Source organism: Notechis scutatus, chromosome Z (genome assembly GCF_049901735.1).
Source record: "Notechis scutatus isolate UNSWTSFEM ecotype Mainland chromosome Z, rNotScu1.2, whole genome shotgun sequence".
Classification (NCBI taxonomy): domain Eukaryota; kingdom Metazoa; phylum Chordata; class Lepidosauria; order Squamata; family Elapidae; genus Notechis; species Notechis scutatus.
The window spans coordinates 19,849,117-19,869,431 of record NC_142025.1 but is presented as its reverse complement, the minus strand read 5'-3'; the positions used below and the strand labels follow the sequence as shown (position 1 = coordinate 19,869,431).

Sequence of the window (20,315 nt, the reverse complement as noted above, 5' to 3'; positions counted from 1 at the left end):
CCCTCCACTTTTCTCTGTTTAGAGATTTTAAATTTCAAAAATCCAATGGATCCAAATATCAATTACTGTTCTTTTTTTTTTGTTGACACATTCAAGTTCAGCTTTTAATTATGCCTATTTAGTGCCAAAATCATATATTTGTCCAATTTAAAGAAGTATTTTCTTCTGGCTTCCTCCTTGAATTTAGCTCTTTTCAAAGTTCAAAGCCACTTTCAGCTGTCAATTCCCCCCCTCCCCCCTACTTTTTCTGGTTACCGCTTTTACTATCTTTCTTTAAAATTTCTTAATGTCTTAATTCCAGGGTATCTTTGTATCCAAATGTTGCACCTAGTTAGCCTAGTCTTTACACTGTCCTCTTCTTCACCGCTCCAGAACGATCTTTCTCCCAGTTAGCTCTCCTTCAGGGTGGCCATATTAACCACCGCTACAGCCTGTCTTCGGAGGGAGTATGCCTAGCCAGGGAGGGGAGATGCGGCTCCCCTCAACCCTGCTGGTGGTCTCTCCCTTCTTCACCAGGGTGGTTCTGGCTCTTCCTGTCGGAGCCCTCCGACGGGAAGAGCACGGATCAAAGCCTTGCATAATCGCGGTCTTCAGTCTGTCGGCGAAGGAAGCGCAACCAGAAGACTGTCTGGAGGAACTCCTATTGACAGTGGGAAAGCTCAGGAAATGAAACTCTTCTGCATGTTCTGTAAAATAGGTTCGTTTGAAACCACTGAAATTTACCTATTGGGCCAAAGAAACTTAACTAGTAATGTAGTAAGATTTGATGATCAGAATTGCAGCTTTAATAGCATTAATACTAATGATAAATTTGCCCTGGCCATTAATTAGATTTGATAGAGTATCCTACATAAAAGTGTGATTGAAATAATTTCATATGGTTATGGAGGAAATGAAGCAAGTACTTTGAAATATTTAATGAACCTTAGAAACATGGAAAATTGGTGGCAGATAAAACCTAATGGTCTATCAAGTCTGGCCCTTCAGTTTTTTTAATTTTTAATTCATTTTTTAAATTTTATTTTTAAATTTTTGTTGGATGATGGGCATGTGCTTATCCTAACCATGTTAGGATAGCTAATGATGATTGGTCCACTACCTACACTAGGAGTTGGTTCCATACTTCCAGTATTCTCTGTCTGTGAAGTAAAACAATCTAACTTTCATTCCTATCAGTTTGAAGTTGTGTCCCTGTGTTCCTGATTTTTATTTAATATTGAAAAGACACCCTTTTAGAATCTTATTCATATCCTATATATATTTAAAGGTTTGAATCATGTTCCCCTTTCCTTTCTGTCCTTCAGGCTGTACGTGTTCAGTTCCTCTAATTTTTCCTGATATATTTTGACTCTCAAACCTTGAAAGAAAGACCTTTCTTTCTGTCCTAGGAGAGAAACATTGGCCTCTTCCTAGAATTAGTTCATTTCTAGGAGAGAAACATTTGCCTCTTCCTAGAATTAGTTCATTTCTAGGAAGAGGCAGATGTTTCTCTCCTAGGGCAGAAAGAAACTTTCCAAGTGGGAGGCAAGTGTCTTTACCACTGGGCCTCCACACCACTCATCTTAGTGAAACGAAGAGATTTATAAACTTTCAAAAAGGCAAAAGAGCAAAATATTCAATAAAATAAGAATTTGCTCATATTTTATGTATTTAAAGCTTTGGTACTATCTGATCAAATGAGCTTCTGTTTTTATTCAGTCAATGATTTTATATAGATGTTGCTGTTCCTTGATGCTATATTCAGATTAGGTTGTTATTGCTTTCTGCTTGTATAAATTCATTGTCATGCAATGGGTGTTTTACGTTGAACGTTAATTCAATTACATTATTTTCTTTGGTTAACTACTTTAAGGAAATTAAAGTTCAGTCATGTGAAAATTTTAGAATAGTAATTGACAAATTGATAATGTGTCAAACTATTTTTTATACCCCTCCCTGGAGCACTTATAAGGTAGCAGAAGAGGCACAAATAGTGACAAGATGTCATATTTTGGGGAATGCAATTTTATTTCCTTAAAACCTAACTCATGGTGATACCTTATGAAGGGGTGGGGATCCAATTTTCTATAACTGATACATGGTAGGTGCTAGCAGGTTTTTTTTTTTTTTTTTTTTGAAAAAACAACTTTTCCCCTCTCATTTTCAGAATCTTTGGACAAGTCTCTATCCCACACCTGTACAACTCCTTCTACATCATCTGCTTCTGGATTAAATTTATCTTCTGCACCAGCTTCATCTGCTTCTACTGTCCCAGTTTCACCTGTCTCACAATCACCAATTCCTCCATTACTTCAGGATCCCAATCTGCTTCGACAATTACTGCCTGCTCTTCAAGCCACCTTGCAGCTTAATAATTCTAGCGTAGATATAGCCAAAATAAATGAAGGTAGGTTGTTTTTTTGTATTTTTTTAATTATCCAAAAGTATTGATTGGGGAATTCTACTTTTATATAGAAGATAACAGTATTACAATAAATTAGTATATAAATTAGTCTGGTTAATTATACTGTGTATTACTTAAGATAATGCTCTATAATACTTGGAAACAGATTTTGAATCCAATATTTCCAGAAGAATTGTATGAAAGGGATCAGAACTTAAAGTTGAATCCTACTTTTGATTATCTTACAAAAAACACTTCTTCGTATTTTTTCCCTCTTAAACACCTAGTGTCTATCTTAAAACATTAGAAATGGCCAAGGGTCTATATATAGACATTATTTTACTTCTCATTTTTGCTAACTATATCTTCAAGATAAATTAATAAGTCTGTTGTCCGTGTATTATCCAATATCTTTTTAAAGCCACCAAAGCTAATAACTACTATATATGTTGATGAATTCAGAAGATTAACAAATACATAGGCCACTTAATATCCTGCACATAAATTTTGCTTGCTTTTCATGTACTTCTGTCAGTGTCATTGGATGAATCTAGTTCTAGTTTTTTATGAGAAAAAAAAACTTCCTATCCCCTTTGAACCTATTTTAATCTACCGTATTTGCCGGCGTATAAGATGACTTTTTTGCCCTGAAAAACATGCCTCCAATTGGGGGTCGTCTTATATGCCGGGTCGCCTTATACGCCGGCAAATAGTAATTGGGAAGCACACTGCGGCTGCCCGCGGCTGAGGCACTTTGCGCACCGTGGAAGCAGAATCCCGTGAAGCCGAAAGGAGCAGCCAGCCTTCTCCCAGCTCCCAAGGAAGCGAGGCTTGCACCGCCTGAGCTCCGCTGAGGTATCCGGCTGGGGCTGTCAGGAGTTGTTACCGCTGGCGCGGCTCCGCGGCTCCAGTCCCGCGTTGCCTCGGGAAGGAAAGGCAAAACCAGGAGCCGCTGCTGCCATTGCAAAGCGCCGCTGCGGCTCTTCCTTTTGCCTTTCCCTTCCCGAGGCAACGCGGGACTGGAGCCACGGAGCCGCGCCAGCGGTAACAACTCCTGACAGCCCCAGCCGGATACCTCAGCGGAGCCCGGGCGGTGCGAGCCTGCTTTCCTTGGGAGCTGGGAGAAGGCTGGCTGTTCCTTTCGGCTTCACGGGATTCGTTTCCACGGTGCACAAAAGTGCCTCAAAAAAAAAAAAGTGCAAAAGTGGAAGGCGTACGGAAGAGGGAAGCGAGTATATAACAAACTATATTTTGAGTGGAAATGTTGGGGGTCGTCTTATACGCCGGGTCGTCTTATACGCCGGCATATACGGTAGTATGATTCTAATGAAGAAGAAAAATAAGAGAGCTCAGTGGAAGTTGGCATGGCTGCACAAAGAACTCACTGATAAATTGAGAGACAAAAAGACAAGTATAAAAAAATGGAAAGAGGGGCACATGACTAAGGTAGAATATCAGCAAATATCCCAAACCTTCAAATACGAAGTCAGGAAAGCTGAGGCTAAAAATGAACTAAGGCTTGCAACAAAAATCAAAACTAACAAATAAAGAAAACAAAACAATAACAAAAAGTACCCCCCCACCAACCACCTTCTTTCAACATATAAAAAAAAAGTCAAGGAAACAATTGGACTGTGAGAGAGAAGGTGATAGGGAGAAAGCAAAACTGCTTAACTCATTTTTTGTACCTGTCTTTACACAAAAAGGAAAAAAAGTCCAACACTTCAAAAAAAAAAACCTTTGCAAAATGCAGATTAAGAATGCAAGTCAAAATAACCAAGAAAATGGTAAGAGAACACCTATCCATCTAGATCAGGGCTGTTCAACTTGCGTCATCACTGCGTCATCATGTGACATATTGAGAGTATTTTCCCCTTTGCTAAACCGGACATGGGTGTGGCCAACACATGATGCATCTGCCCATGAGCTGCGAGTTAGACAGCCCTGATTTAGATGTTCAAATCACCAGGATTCTGAAGGAATTGGCAGACGTGATTTCAAAACCAGTGGACCATATTTTTCAAAAGATTGTGGAGTACTGGGGAGCTACCATATGACTGAAAAAGGGCTGATGTAGCTCTGATCTTGAAAAAAAATGGATCCAGGAAACTACAGACTTACAAGCCTGTGGCATCTGGCTCAATACTAGTAACTGGAAGCGGGATTTTGGAATCTTTGTGGACTATTATTTATTTACATATCAGCCAGCACTGTGCTGCAGCTGCCAAAAAACAATGCAATCTTAGGTTGCATTAATGGAGATAGAATCAAGATCACATGAAATGTTAATACCATTTTATAATGCCTTGTTACTTGGAATATGGCATTCCACACTTGGAATATGGCATCCAGTTTTGGTCGGCATAATATAAAAAAGATATTGAGACTCAAAAAAAATTGCAGAGAAAAACAATAAAGACGATTAGGGGACTGGAGGGGACGGGGTGATACAATAGCAGTGTTCCAATATCTAAGTGTTGCCACAAAGACGGGGTCAACCTATTCTCCAAAGTACCTGAAGACAGGACAAGAAGCAATAGATGGAAACTAAAGAAGGAGAGAATCAATCTAGAACCAAGGAAATTTTCCTGTCAGTTGAAACAATCAGTGAGATGACTTCCTCTAGAAGTTGTGGGTGTTCTTTTAAAGAAGAGATTGGACAACCATTTGTCTGAAAAGGTATAGGGTGTCCCGCTCAAGCAAAAGGTTGGACTAGAAGACCTCCAAGTCTGTTATTATTTTATTCTCTTAATCACCTTTCTTCCAAACTAAAAAGATCCCTAAATAGTTTTCCTCATTGGGAAGGTATTGGGATCATTTTGTTAATTGACTTTTTCATTCAGAGAGTGTCTGAGAGCATATGACTTTAAAATAGTTCAGAGAGAAGCATTTGCAACTGAGGATCAGGGAGTGTTGAAATATTACTATACATTATTATTACTATACATTATTTGCTCTCTTTACAAACATTCTATTTCTTCACTGATGTTGGGTAGAAATCTCGGGTCTCTGATGTGTATATCTGCTATCACTGCTAAAATCAGGTCAGGTTTTTGTAACATTTTCTTTGTATAGTAGATTGTTTGACATCAGTTTAATAGAAAACTAAGCATTTTAGATAAGGAATATTTTATTTCATATTTTCATTTTATCAGTTAAGAGATTGGAATTATTTACCTGGGAGTAATCACCATTGAATTCAGTAGGACTTATTTCTAAATATAGAAACAAATAGTCCTCAGCTTACAATCATAATTTGAACTGGGAATTGTGTTGCTAAGTAATGTGGTCAAAAAGCAAAAAAAAAAAAAAGACTGCTCTATATGAACAATGACAGTTCCAGTTATAGTATTTAAGTGAATCATGCACTGTTAAGCATGATGTCATGTGGTCACAACTTGCAACTTCCTGCCAGCTTCCCCATTTATTTTGCTTGTTGGAAACCGTCAGTGAAGGTCATAATTGGCAGTCACATGACTGTTACAGGCATTCATGCATCATGTGACTGTGGAATGCTGCAATCATCAAAATTGTATAACAGTTATCAAATACCTGAATCACAATCACATAACCACAGGGGTGCTGTGATGGCCACAACTTGGAGAACTGGTGATAAATATCACTTGTTCAGTGCTTTGGTATCTTTGAACAGTCGCTGAACAAGTTATCATTTACCAAAGACTACCTGTGTTTGCATCCTTCTGAAAATTAATGAATCCTAATAACAATTGAATGATCTTGATCTTTCTCAAATTTTGGGGAATAACAAAGGATAGTGAGATAGATGATACCATACTACAGTGAAGATAACAGGAGAGAGAACCAAAGCAAGTTTTTTTTACTGACTTGAGAGACCAATCAGATATTTTCAAGAAGAAACTACTAGTGACATGTATATTTAAGCTTTCAGAAGGAGAGGGAAAATCATTGTGTCTATTCAATTACTAAGTTTATCATAAATGTATAAAACAATTTAACATGCATTGGTTTAGAGAATAACACTTCCATAATCTTTATTTGTATATTAGTTCTTACAGCTGCTGTGACACAAGCTTCTCTACAGTCCATTCTTCATAAAATTCTCACTGCCGGACCATCTTTTAATATAAGTTCTCTGATTACTCAAGCAACACAGCTTTCTACACAAGGTAATCTGGATGCTTCTTGTTGCTATCTTTGTGAAGTTGTCTTGTATTTCATGTGAGCTTGACCGATGAACTATAATTGCCAAATTAATGAAATGTTACTTTCTAGTGAAGTACTGTTTGTATCTATGTATGTTTATCTGAGGTAAATTGTGGGAAATGATCAATCCTCTTATAGCATCCAGAATAATAAATATATTCAGTAATGGAAAGGATAACAGTGTATTATTTTATGCAATAATTTTATCCAACAATTGTCCTGCTGATTATCCACTGACAACTAAATTACCATTTTCCAAACTGTTTGGCTTGATTTGCATTTGTGATTATATTATTTATTACCCTTTGACGTTTTGTTTTGTTCCATATAATATTTTGACGGGGAATACTTAAAATTAATAATGAGCAGAGAGTCAGTTTGATGTAAAGGCCGAGGCTGGAAACTAGGTGGATTCTGGTTCTGCCTTATGCACAAAGCCAACTTGGTGATTTTGAGCTAGTCAAATGTTCTCAGCCTAGGAAGAAAGTAGCGGCAAATCACTCTTGATTTGGCAAGAAAACTTAATGAACTTTGTAAGCAATTAGCAAGAATCAAGACTCAAAGGCACGTAAAGTATATTTTTGCCTTGTACTAAAGTATTTTGAATTTCATGTGTCCTATTAATTTTGTTGAATAATTAACAATTAGGGATAAAATAAATTTAAAGAACAGAGCAGGCCACCAGAGGGCCCTAGTTTGTTATAAATGCATCATACTTTGTGCCCATGCAACCTTAAAGTTATTAGGTAGTTCAAATTAACGTTACCAAGTACAAAATAATTTCTAGAGAAGACGTGTTCTGTGTACTTTATTTACAAATAAGAAACACTTTTATAATTTAAAATAGGAATAAGAATATTAGACTTAAAAGTTTGACTTAGTACAACATGAAAACAAAATTAATCTTCATGCAATTTCCCAGTTATTTGTTATATACCCATTTCTACCAGAAATAGAATATAGTCTGGAAACAGAGATTTCCTTCGCTTCAGTTAACTGGACTATTCCAACTTCTTGGAAATTTCCAAATGTTAATTGGAGTCTGTGGACTACTGATGCTGCTTTTCTCAGCATCAATTCATAATTTCTGAAGTTCTTCTTGTTGTTTTAAAAGTATCAGATCTTTTCTAAGAAGGAGCAGTTGGGTAATCTCTGTGTGTCCAATGGCCACACCCTGCTTGTGAAGATGTATATCCTGTCTTGGATCTGTGACATATGTGTAATATAGGTCAATTCTTGGTTATCATTAGAAATCCTCTTTAACATTGAAATCAAAACTTGCTCTGTATGTGTAATGGGCTTTTTGAGTAACCTTGAGAGACAGCAGTCTAGACAATGGTCAGATAAGCAAAACCTGAGTCCAGTGGAAATGTAATTTGAGTAAGCACCTCAGAGTTGGCCCACATAAGTTCTCTGGAATGTAAAAAGAAAAAGGCTTGCAAAATTCTATTTCTCTAACATTGTAATACAAATGGTACTAATGTTCATAATTGTTGAATTTTGGTCCAAGTCTACCTCAAAGGGCTGATGATATATGAAAAATATATCTGTTCAGAGGTATATGCAACCTGGCTGGACCTGGGAAGGTCACAAATGGTGATGACGTGACCGTGGGATGTTGTGACCATTCTAAGTATAAACTGGTTGCCAAGTGCCTGGTTCATGAACAAGTGACTATGGGGGCACAGCAACAGTTAGAATATGGAGGACCAGTAATAGATACCACTTATTCAGCACAATCACAACTTTGAATGGTCACTGAATAAGAAGTTATTAACTGAGGATTACTTGAAAAGTATACACAACATTATTAACAATATAGCTTCAAGATGAATATTAAATATTAAAGAATAATGAGTCATGGAAAGTGATATTGTAAACAAAATAATTTGAAAATACTTTGACTATATTGTTGCAAGGTTTTCTCCTTGCCATTTTGGCAAAAAAAGCACATGCACGTTGCATACTATCCTGCCCCAAAAACTAATTTAAATGACTCAAACATGATCTATTGCTGCAAACCAGTTTAGATTTATCCTTCCAATTTTGTATACCATTATATCAGTCAATCTTTATGCCCTAAAAATCATATTTCTACATATTTTCATAAATTTAAAATACTAGGAATATAGCTATTCATAACACAGAAAAAATTGATTAAAAACCTTGTCTCCCCTATTTATTTCAATCCTAAATTGGCAGTTACAACTGGCTCAGACATGTGAATTACTGTTTCTATGTAGATGTCCATTTTTAGGCAATTACACCAGCATATATATCAGATTGTATCTGATTTATATTATGTTAAGAAATGTTCTTTGTATCAATCTCATTTTAAAATAATAGAGAAGTAATTATTAAAGTGATTTCTCCATAGGTTTACCAGAAAATTTAAGCTCATTATTCCACAGATTTTATAATTACTATCAGATTCATACATTTCCTTTAAAAGATTTCACTTTAGAAGTTCTTCAAAATTAAAGCTATTGTGAAAAGTAGAAATAACATATGTACCAATTCAACTAAATAATTAATACTTTAGCTCACCAAAATTGCAAGAAGCATTTGAGAAATATATCAGCTTTGTTTTATTGTTCAGTTTGAAAAGAATGTTAAAATAACTTCCATGGGGTTGAGTTGATGCCTAGCAATAATATAGGACAGTGATGGCTAACCTTTTCGTCGTCACATGCTGAAAGCGTGTGCATGCGCACGTGTGCCCGCACCCATAATGCAGATACCCAACAATCAGCTGGCTTGCAGGAAGGAGGCGCATGCTCAGCGGATCAAATCCAGGGCAATGGCTTGCGTGCCGGCAGAGATGGCTCTGCGTGCCACTTCCGGCACACGTGCCAAAGGTTTACTACCATGGATATAGGAAATCCTCTTAATGTTTCCATTAAAAGCATCCACTTTAATTAAACCAGGATTATCCAATATTGTTAATATTTTCATAAATAAATTTTACATACATACCTACCTGTAAATATACATACCTCGTATCATTAAGTACAGGAATCTCAGTACTTGTAGGATTTCAGTAGGCCAAATAATAGCTGAAGTCAAGCCAAGTCATGTTTATCTTACCTCACATATTCCATTGTAATGTTTTATTTGCAGCAAAACTAGAGAGAAATTCAAATTTACCAGTTGAAAAAGGTCTTATATCAAGATAAGCAGAGGAGACAGAAGATAATCTGAAGTCCTTATTATAACAATCCTCAATTTACAATTATTCATTTAGTGACAATTCAAAGTAAAGTGGCATTTAAAAAGTTACTTAAGATTGTTTTTCATATACTTTGCAGCATCCTCAAGGTCACATGATCAAAATTTGGACTCTGCAATTGGTTATTATTTATGATGGTTGTGGTGTCGTTGGTTCATGTGATCACCTTTTGTGACTTTCTGACAAGCAAAAGTCAATGGAAAAGCCAGATTTACTTAACTTATTAACTCATCTAACAACGGTGTTGCTTAATAACAGAAATTTTGGGCTCAATTGTCATAAATCAAGGACTACCTATACTTCAGGTTTGTGCCCAGATTTTCAATCTTGGTACATACTGCCTATGGCTCAGTGTTTTGAGTAGATAAGGTTTTGTCTATCTCTGTTTTCTAAATATGGTTAGTACAATATGCAAGAAGAAATTTGATATTTATATATTGTGTGCGGTCCTTAGTTTTTTAGGTTAAACTTAGGAGATAGCTCTCATAAAAAGCTAAGCATAGATCAGTGAATGTATTTGTCTGCTTATTTATTTGCTGCAATTTATGTACTTCTTGGTTCCCCAATGTCTGTTGAAAACTAATTACCTATATATTACTAAAACATTTATTGTCATAACTTTTAAACTGGTTGAAACAATGCATCATAGGATAATAATTTTTCAGCTGAGATATCCCAAATGGACTAACAACTTATAAAATCTGGGATACATGGCTTCTGAGGGAATGAAATTTGGAGGAGTTGTGGCTGCTTCAGTGCTATGAGCTGCTGATCATGTGATCTTCATTTTCAACATTCTGAGACAGTTTCCCATGTCTCTCAATCCTCATTTCTTCCTATCCAGTAGCAGCCTTAGGCTTGCAACTTCATTCTGGCTTCCCCCTATGACTTTTTCCCTGCAAGCTTTCTACAAGCAAAGTAAAAGGAGAAACCAGCAGGAATTCAAAGGAGAGGAGATAAGGAAGGAAAGGTTTCTGATGCTCCATACTAGCTTCCACACAAGGGAACTCAATAGGAAAGTTGATAGAAAATCTCTCCTGCTCCCATTGCTTTTTAGCCCTGAGCATTCTGTTTCTTTACTTAGTTAAGAAAATATTATTGAAACTGACTAAACAGGACATGAGTTATCTAGTTCTTTCTAAATCCCTCTTATTGTTGCGGCACAAATAGCTGTGTGTACCTTGTCAATGTCAAATTTTCATTCTTTGATGAAGTAAATTTGCTGCTTTGTGACCATAAAAAGGTTCACTGATTGATGCAGTAATACCTCCTTTGACCTTATTTTTGTTAATAAATATAAATTTATTTATAGGGTTGCCTGACTTAACTGTCATAAAAATACTGTTTCTTTACAAATACTCGTTCAAGAACAATAAATCACTGTTATGATTTTATTTACAGCTCAGCCATCTAATCAGTCCCCAATGTCTTTAACATCTGATGCTTCATCACCAAGATCATATGTATCTCCAAGAATAAGTACGCCTCAGACTAACACAGTTCCTTTGAAACCTTTGATTAGTACACCTCCTGTATCATCACAGCCAAAGGTAAGTTTTAATATTGTAAGAATATAACTCTATTATTGTTAGTTTCCAGTAGATTCATGGAATCATAAATCATCACATGCTGGTTTATACTTGTAGTTGACAAGGATACCCAAAACCTTTTTTTAAAAAGTTGCTAACTTGGTCTTCCACATTGTATGCATATAATTTAATTTTTCTTACCCCAGTGCAGGACTTTACATTTCCCTCTATTAAATTTTATTCTATTAATTTCAGCATATTATGTCTAGATCTTGAAATCTCTCTCTTAAAAGTTTCACCACAATGTCATCTGCATATTTTAAACATTCTCAACAACATTTAGTTGATAACCTTTGACAATGGTTAAAGCAAGGTTGTTATATAGACTCCAGCTGACTACTTTTTGTGTTCATGTAGCTTCTCTAGCTAACATTGAATCAGTAATTATTCAGACCAAATAGGTCTTAATTGGTGATTGAATGAATGTTCCTAAGGCTCTTGTATTCCCAGTATGCTGCCAAAGAGAGCTAAACAGATGACTTGCTACAGCAAACCAAGAAATCATGATGTTAAACAGCTCTTGCTGCATTTAGGTTGCTTATCAGAATGAGTCACATCATCTCAGGACAAGTTTTATTTTGTTATTGATTTAGCTAATAGTCCCAGTATTATATAACAGTAGGGTAATTTTATTCTGCCATAAATATTGATGAAGGACATTCTGTTGAACAAATGTGGATATCTAATAAAGTTTTGAACTTCAGGTTACTACTTCAGGTATTAAGCAAGGACCAGTTTTACAGTCAACGTCTCAGCAGCCTGTGGTTGCTGACAAACCACAAGGTCATGAACCTGCTTCTCCTCGAAGTCTTCAGCGTTCAAGGTAAATTTACATTAGTGAAGTATTGATTTCATCATGCATTGCACTAGAAATGTTGATTATATTATATACTCATTTTGATGGCATGCTTTCTCATCTACATATCTTACTCAGAGTTTTTAAATTAAAGTTTGGATTATGCACTGCAAAAATAATAATTGTAGATGTTATATTTTCTTATTGGAACATTCTGTTTCTTAGAAGAAATAGCTCTCCTGCAGACTACTAATCATATTGCTAAATTTACAATTTAACCACCAATATCTGTTAACCTTTTTCTTACATGGCACAAATTGGCTTGATGAACAGGGGATCATTAAGCTGGACCTAAAGAAAGGAATTTGTCTAAGTGCTTTGCGCAATCTTATATTAAACATTTGGATTCTATTGAATCAGAAACATTTTCAGCTTTGAGCCCAAATATTGCTAATGATAAAATGCAGAATGAAAATACACCGAATTATCAAATTTATAAGAACAATTTCATTTGTTTCCAAACAATATAATAAATGTTCAGGTTCCACTTTTATTTGGACAACTACATAGTTGAAAATATCTGAACTATGTAAGATTTTAAAAATATGATAGAGGAATATTTTCCTTGATTTTTATAAAAATAATTCCCATCACCTTCATTCTATAGTAAACTGGGTCTAAAGTAACTCATGAACACAAACTTTGTTGTACAACCTAAGAGACAATTTGACTTAAAAACATTTCAAAGAAACTACACATCTTATTAAGCCACATGTTTTACCTTCTCCCAACTCTTTCTCAGAGAAAGAAGGTGGATGCTGGAGTTAACAATAATAAATATGTATCCTTCAGACAAACAGCAATTTGATAGATGGTAATGTTTTTTTCTTATATGTAAGTCGAGATAGTTTTCTAAAACTGCTTTTTTGGCTGCTGTTTCTGTTTCTTTTAGTATCAATATTTCTATATAATGGTGGCGCAGTGATTAGAATGTAGTATTGCAGGCTAACCTCTGCTCACCACCAAGAGTTTGATCCTGACCGGCTCAAGGTTAACTCAGCCTTCCATCCTTCCAGAGTTGGTAAAATAAGGACCCAGATTGTTGGTGGCAATTTACTGACTCTGTAAAATGCTTAGAGAGGACCGTAAAGCACTATGGAGTCTAAGCACTATTATGATTGCTATTGCTATGGCACTCCAATTCAAAAAGCTCTAAATGGAATAAATAAAAAAAACACTATTCTTCAACTATTCACACTAAAGATGTATGTAAAGCAGGGTATACAATAAACATGTAGTTTAACAACTTTTATTCCTTTGGTGATTCTTTAAGGATAGTCAATGTTTAAAATCAACACTTTATTATTAAATTATGTCAGTGATTGTTGAAATAATTCAGTATAACCTGCATAAATTTGTGTGTATACATTTTAATATAAACCCATATCCATTAATGGCTGGCAGAGTAGTAGGAAAAAGAAATATATTACAGATAGAAGATTTGAAAATTATATGAATTAATGTGACAGTGACACACTTCTTTCTTTCTTTTACAGTAGTCCATCTCCTGGTCCAAATCATACCTCCAATACAAGTGCTTCAAATACAACAGCACCACAAAATGCATCTGGACGGCCTACGTGTTCATTAACTCCTACACTAGCAGGCCATTTCAATGAGAATCTTATAAAGCATGTCCAAGGATGGCCTGCAGATCATGCAGAAAAGCAGGTGAATATACATTCAGTGGTTTTCTTGTGTGTTATAGATCATTTCTGTTAGAATTTTTGTGTACAAGTAATCCTTGACTTATGACCACAATTGAGACCAAAATTTCTGTTACTAAGCAAAGCAATTGTTAAATGAGTTTTGCTTCATTTTAAGACCTTTCTTGCCATGGTTGTTAAGTGGATCACCAAAGTCAAGTTGCTAACATGGTTGTTGAGCGAATCTGGCTTCCCTATTGACTTAGGTTGTGAGAAGGTCACAGAAAATGATCATGTGACCCTGGGACACTGGAAATGTCATAAATATGAGTCAGTTGCCAAGCACCTGAATTTTGATCACATGACTCATGGGGATACTGCAATAGCCATAAGGACAAAAATGGTTGTACATTACTTTTTTCAATGCCATAGTAACTTTGGACGATCACTAAATGAACTCTGTCTATCTATCTATCTATCTATCTATCTATCTATCTATCTATCTATCTATCATTTTATCATCAGATAAAATCTGATGTGTGTGTGTGTATAATAAAATCTTTAAGCCCATACTAATAATAGGATCATATAATTGCTGTGTTTGTATGTAATGCTATATAATATAATTTAGTTAAGTAAGATTTATTAGATAATAATTGGCTGAACTTCCATGAGACAGAAACAAACTAATAACATGATGTTATCTAGTTTGGGTAATAAAATGTATGCAAGAAAAGTACTAAGCTCTGAGCACCAACAATCCCTCATTTTAACCCTAAGCTGTGATTATTGAAATAAATTTTGATTCAATGTAATATGAACCTAGTTAGTATATTTCATAGCTTAATATAAGTATTATTAGCTAAATCTTAACCATTTATTTTTAGCATTTCTCAAATACTGAGCAGGATTATGACATGTACCAACATTTGTACTAAAGGTCCCACTTTGAAATATTTGTCCTAAATTGGTCTGTCATTTCTTTGTGTGATAACTTTAATAGTTTTGCTTTCTCTTTCTTATCTCTGCATTTCGCATTCATCTTTATATATCAGCAATTAATATACTGATTCTTAATTTATTTCAAATGTACCTTAGGAAGTCTTTAATACTATTGTTAGCCAAGTTTTATTTCGTTTTAAGCTATAGGCAGATGCCATCTTTATAATTCTGGGTTATTTGCATGTGTTCTTTTTTGTTGACTTGGTTTAACTTCCTTTTCCTTATTGCATGAATATTGACTTGTTTTTAGATGTTTAGTAAGCTTTAGGTTTTTCAATAGGCACTGTCCTTTTTCTGTTTTTTTTTTCCTCTCAGCTAGAATGGTTTACAACTGTGCTTTTTACTTAAATGTATAAATCTCCCAGAATATTTCAGGAAACATTGATTTGGAAGTTTGGAAGTTTTGAGATTAATTTGTTATGCCATAGAACCAGAACATTCCTGAATCATAGCAAATTATTTACTATTCTGAAAAGTTTACTCTAGGAAATATGTGGACTACATCTGGAAGGCTCAAGAGGAAAACAGATTCTGGGGACATATGTGATTTTATCCAAACTTTTAGTTTCTCATTTCCTAAGGACTTTCTACCTAAGCTTTCTTTTTAAAGAGTATTTTAACAGTAGATCCAGTTACTCAGGAAGGAGGTAAGGTACTGAATGTACTGAGAGGATGGACAATGATCTGTTACTATTTATTTAATTTGAATTTGTTTGACTGATCAAGGGATTGGATTGAACGGGGTAAATTCTCTGTGACAATCCAAAAACTACAATAATTAAAAATTTTATGTCATGAGGGGATTGCTTGAATTCAGAAGGAGATGGGAAGAGAGATATCTATTCTTTCTGGTAGTACAGCTTGGCAGTTAGGAAGGTGGTTCACTTGGAAAAAGGCAAGGTAGGTTATTGGGCTTAAACCTTTGTTTGCAATATGTAGTTGCATTAGTCATAGGGGTTTGAGTAATAGAAATTGTGACATTTGCTAGGTTTCTGCTTATCTATATATCCTTGATTTCCAACTATAATACTTGACTTTTTGTGCATATTTTCTTTTCTTTTTTTGAATCTTTTATTTTGTACAGGTGAAGCTCTTTCCTTCTATTTTCCCCACAAGAGCCTAATGAGATTGGTTGGGCTGAGATAGAATGCCTGGCTCAAAATTACACAGCTGACTTCATTTCAATAATAATAATATGTTATCTTTTCAGAGTCTGGCTTTACAGTCTTCCTTACAGTATTTTGCCTTGGCTCTGCCTGTTCAGTTCAGAATTTGAGAATTTAAGATTTACTTCATATTAGCCAAGTAAATGTAATAAAACAAACAGTGATTGCAGCAGACTTACATTTTATTTATTAGCATTGGAGAACATATTGGGTGATAGGAGAATAATTACAATTGCTTTATGTTAGTAAATTAACATTATTTTTAATAGTCTAAGAGTCTACTGCAGTTGGCAGGTCAGAGTAGTATCACAATACAGTACCTTAACACAACAGTTTAGGGCTTTGTATGTTTTGTTTATTTTTAGGATTCTAGTTCTCATTCAGCATTGCAGACGTAATAAGTATGGAAAGAGAGTTTACATACTCAGTCTTTAAGGGAAGGATTCTTATTTTAATAAAAAAAAACTTATAATTGTTAGAATTATTAGATTTTCATTTTTTTCTTGTGAGAAATTCAGAATGCGAAATACTTTTAAGTAATGGTTCTCATTATTCTGAGAATTGTTCATAGATGTAATTACCCATAATGAATAAAAACATTGAAACAGTTTTCCCTTATTACAACCAATGATACTCCACTATAGTTTTGTATTGACTGAAAATTAAATGGTTTAGCTAGTAAAAAAGGTAAACTTCAAAAAAGATGTAAACCTTCATGAAAAATAGGCTGAAGTCTAGATTGTTGTCATATGGTAAAGTTGAAAATTGTTATTTTATGGATGCCAAGAAATTGTTTTTCCCCCCGCAACTGCATTTCATGTTGCTAAACATATAGACATTTTTTCACTAATACGGTAATCTTTTATAGGTATTTGTTTTTGTCTAAATTGTTTAATAAATGAAATACATTTTTGAATAGTTGCTTTTTATTCTTTAGGCATCAAGATTGCGTGAAGAAGCTCATAATACAGGAAGTGTCCATATGTCTGAAACTTGTACTGAATTAAAAAACTTAAGATCTTTAGTTCGAGTATGTGAAATTCAAGCAACTTTGCGTGAGCAAAGGTAAATTATTTGTTTTGGGTGCATTTTTCTGATTTGCTAAATTTTCGATTATGTTTGTTTGTACAACTTTTATATAAATGTAGGACAATTCCCTAGTGCAGTCAAGGGCTAGGAAGATTTAGAATTAGAATTTAACACCAGAATGATACTGACTGAAACAGGCATAATACCTCCCTCCACAGCCGTTGAACTACTGAAGGTACCCTTGTGTGCTCCGGATCTTGAACAATAATTTAGTCCATTATGTGTACCATTAAGGTAGGTCAACCATTTCCAGGCCCAAGAATTTTATCCTTTTTTTTTAAAAAAAAAAAAAGTTTTTTAAAAACATAAATTAGTTGTGTTTATCACAGTATAACATATTATTGAAGAATCAATTTGAATCTTAGATGCTAATTATATTATTTTCTTTTATAGGATACTCTTTTTGAGACAACAAATTAAAGAACTTGAAAAACTAAAGAATCAGAATTCCTTCATGGTGTGAAATATTCAATAATTGCACATGGGTTTTAAGTACAAGACTGTAAAACTAGTTGCCCAGGCTTAACTTTTTTCAGCTGCATTTGAGTAGACTTTGGACTGTTGAGTTGGGCAATACAAAATAACATGGGAAAGTGGAAAGGAAGGAAGTCATTGGGGGAAAATACAAGAATGATTTGTAAAACCCTTGAAATGTAGATTTCTTGTAGATGTATTCTTCACGTTGTAAATATGTTTTGTAGAGTGAAGCCATGGGAAGCCATGTGTATCAGAGCTTAGACATCCAAAACTAATCAATGCTGAGATGGCTAAATACCTAGCCTTTTACATGTAAACCTGTCTGCAAAATTAGCTCTCTCTTTTTTTAAGTTAATTTATGGTTCAGAAATCTTGCATTTCCTGAAATACAATGCAAGTGCCAGGTGATCTGTGTCTCAAAGCTGCAACAGTTTGAAGCAGTTAGGATAACGTACAAAATATCATGAAACAACTGTTTCCACACTTGCACCTAATAAACAGCAGTGCTTTTCCATTTCTGTTTTACAGAGCAGTGTTTTTAATTTCCTGTGTTCATTTTCCTTTTAAATTCTTAGATTGGATTTTATTAGTTTTTTTTAATTCTTCTAATTTCTTCCTTTCATAAGGCACTGTTGCTATGGCACTTTTCTATAATCTTTTCATTCCTGTGTACAGTAGCTTAAAATTGCAGTGATTGAGCATAACCCACTTGTTTGTATAAATTATTGAAATGTATTTCCATTTGCACCCTGAAAGAATGGACTGATACTACTACTGGGCATATGTATTTGAAAGTACATCCCTTTTTCAGATTATAAGGAAATAGCCCAATGAACATGTCAACATGGTTGTGGGAGGGAAAGAAGGAAAAAGCTAGTCAGATGTGAATTGTATCTGTTGTAATAAACACGTTTTCAAACAAAGAAACAAACAAAAAAAACCACTGGTTCTCTTTTCCTTTGTCAGTAACATATTACAATTTAGACTGTTTGGGGATTCTTCATCAAAGCTATTCTTGTTGAATACTTTTTTTTACTTAATTAAAAATAAGTCCTCATGGGAAGTTTTGTTTAAAAAAGTTGTAATTGTGTATAAAATATTTAATGACATTCAACAAGGATCAGTGACACCTCCCAACAGTTGTCTTATGTTAACTCCTGGTTTTTACCTGTCTTGCTATTATGACTTTTCATTTGAAAGGATGTTTGTGTTGTAGCTAACTGTTCAAGTCTGGTGCTGACTGCTGTTCTTAGCCATCACAAAACGCTGACTTTGTGTAATTGGAGTGTCTCACTGTTTGAAAATGGTGGGAAAGCTCAGCTTTGTATATTGTTTCCTAAAGTATATTAAAAATAAAAAAGAAACTATTGCTACTACAAAATAAATTTGGGTTTTTTTTCCAAAAAAGTTAATAACTGTTGTTTAAGTCTTCATACATTCCTAAAGTCTGTTTAGAAATTTAGGTCATGCTGAAATATGACCAACTTGCAAACCAGCTGTGCCACTGTTAATGTATTAACTTAAATTCATTCACAGATGCAACTGCCTCAGAAAAACAGAATCCTGCTTATTTATGTATACCTCCTCATTTGCTTGTAAATCTGTTCTTACCTTTTTGTCTTCTTTATAACACACTGTAAAATGAAAACACTCTATAAAATGATTTCTCTTGATAGAGACATCAAAGAAGATGTAATATTTCCAAAAGTTTTAAAGCCAGAAAAGAAAAAAGCTATTTTTGTAAAACAGACAAGCAAACAAACTTATTTTTAGCACTGTTTACTAATCTACAATCACTTTATTATTTTAAGTGCATAAAATGTATTATGTATAACCTGATCTCGTAAAATCATGTTTGCTTTATGAAAATTGAAATTGGTTGATTTATACAATTAAATGCATCTAGGTGGGTGATAATGCAACAGTATAACAGATTAGTAAGAAATAATTTATATAAGTTATGAAAATATATTCATGTAGTTAAAGTAGAGTTTAATACACTGATTTCTGGTGTTTCAATAAAGAAGTGTACAGTGTTTATGGGTCAGCTTCTTTGTGCTGTTCTGTTCTTTGTGGATCTCGAGTAGATTCACAGGGCAAAGAGGAGTTTTCCCATTATAAAGTTCTACTGATTTGTTCTGTTCTCTTGAAAAAGTAGGGCAATTAAATTTTCATGTAATTGATGTTAACTAGAAAAACGTTAATTAGTTTTTCATTCTGAAAAAAGCAGTCCACCAAGATGCAGAAATATCATGTTCAGGACGAACTGTTCTACTTAATTTTTCTTTTGAAAAGATACTAATATAAAATATTTGTAAGGGGGAAAATAGTAATTTTTTAAAAAAAACCTTTAGATCTCTACAACTACGCATTGCCTCTGTTAAGCACTCTATTTCCTTAAATTTTACTAGTTATTGTGATTGTGATTTTTGGCCAAAGAAAAACTAATGTAGATCTCAATCTCTGATTGAGATTGCATGTCTTGCATTATCTAGTAGTACAAATTACCTTTTTAATATTTAAAAAAGTTCAAAATCTCAGGGAATCACTTAATATCACCAATTTGTGTTTCTCTCCAAAATCTCTCATAATTTCAGGTGTTGGCAAAACTTCCTGACAATAGGATTATAATTATTTGGTTTTTTAAATTTAATGTTGGTTTTGTGGATACCATATTAGATTAGAAAATGTGT

General features: G+C 34.4%; 1 protein-coding gene across 7 annotated transcripts in view; it reads left to right on the top strand.

The window, feature by feature from the left end:
* WAC (WW domain containing adaptor with coiled-coil) overlaps positions 1–19,007 on the top strand; it is a 47,170-nt gene extending 28,163 nt beyond the window's left edge. For 6 of the 7 annotated variants that reach the window (XM_026672169.2, XM_026672171.2, XM_087945967.1 and 3 more), the window contains 7 exons: positions 2,147–2,386; positions 6,412–6,531; positions 11,199–11,347; positions 12,091–12,209; positions 13,739–13,913; positions 16,994–17,121; positions 17,539–19,007. In XM_026672169.2, the coding sequence (XP_026527954.2) occupies positions 2,147–2,386; positions 6,412–6,531; positions 11,199–11,347; positions 12,091–12,209; positions 13,739–13,913; positions 16,994–17,121; positions 17,539–17,608 (1,001 nt within the window). In that variant the 3' untranslated portion in view covers positions 17,609–19,007. The remainder of the gene's footprint in view (positions 1–2,146; positions 2,387–6,411; positions 6,532–11,198; positions 11,348–12,090; positions 12,210–13,738; positions 13,914–16,993; positions 17,122–17,538) is intronic. The other variant, XM_087945965.1, reaches the window with a different exon arrangement.
* The last annotated feature ends 1,308 nt before the right edge of the window (positions 19,008–20,315 follow it).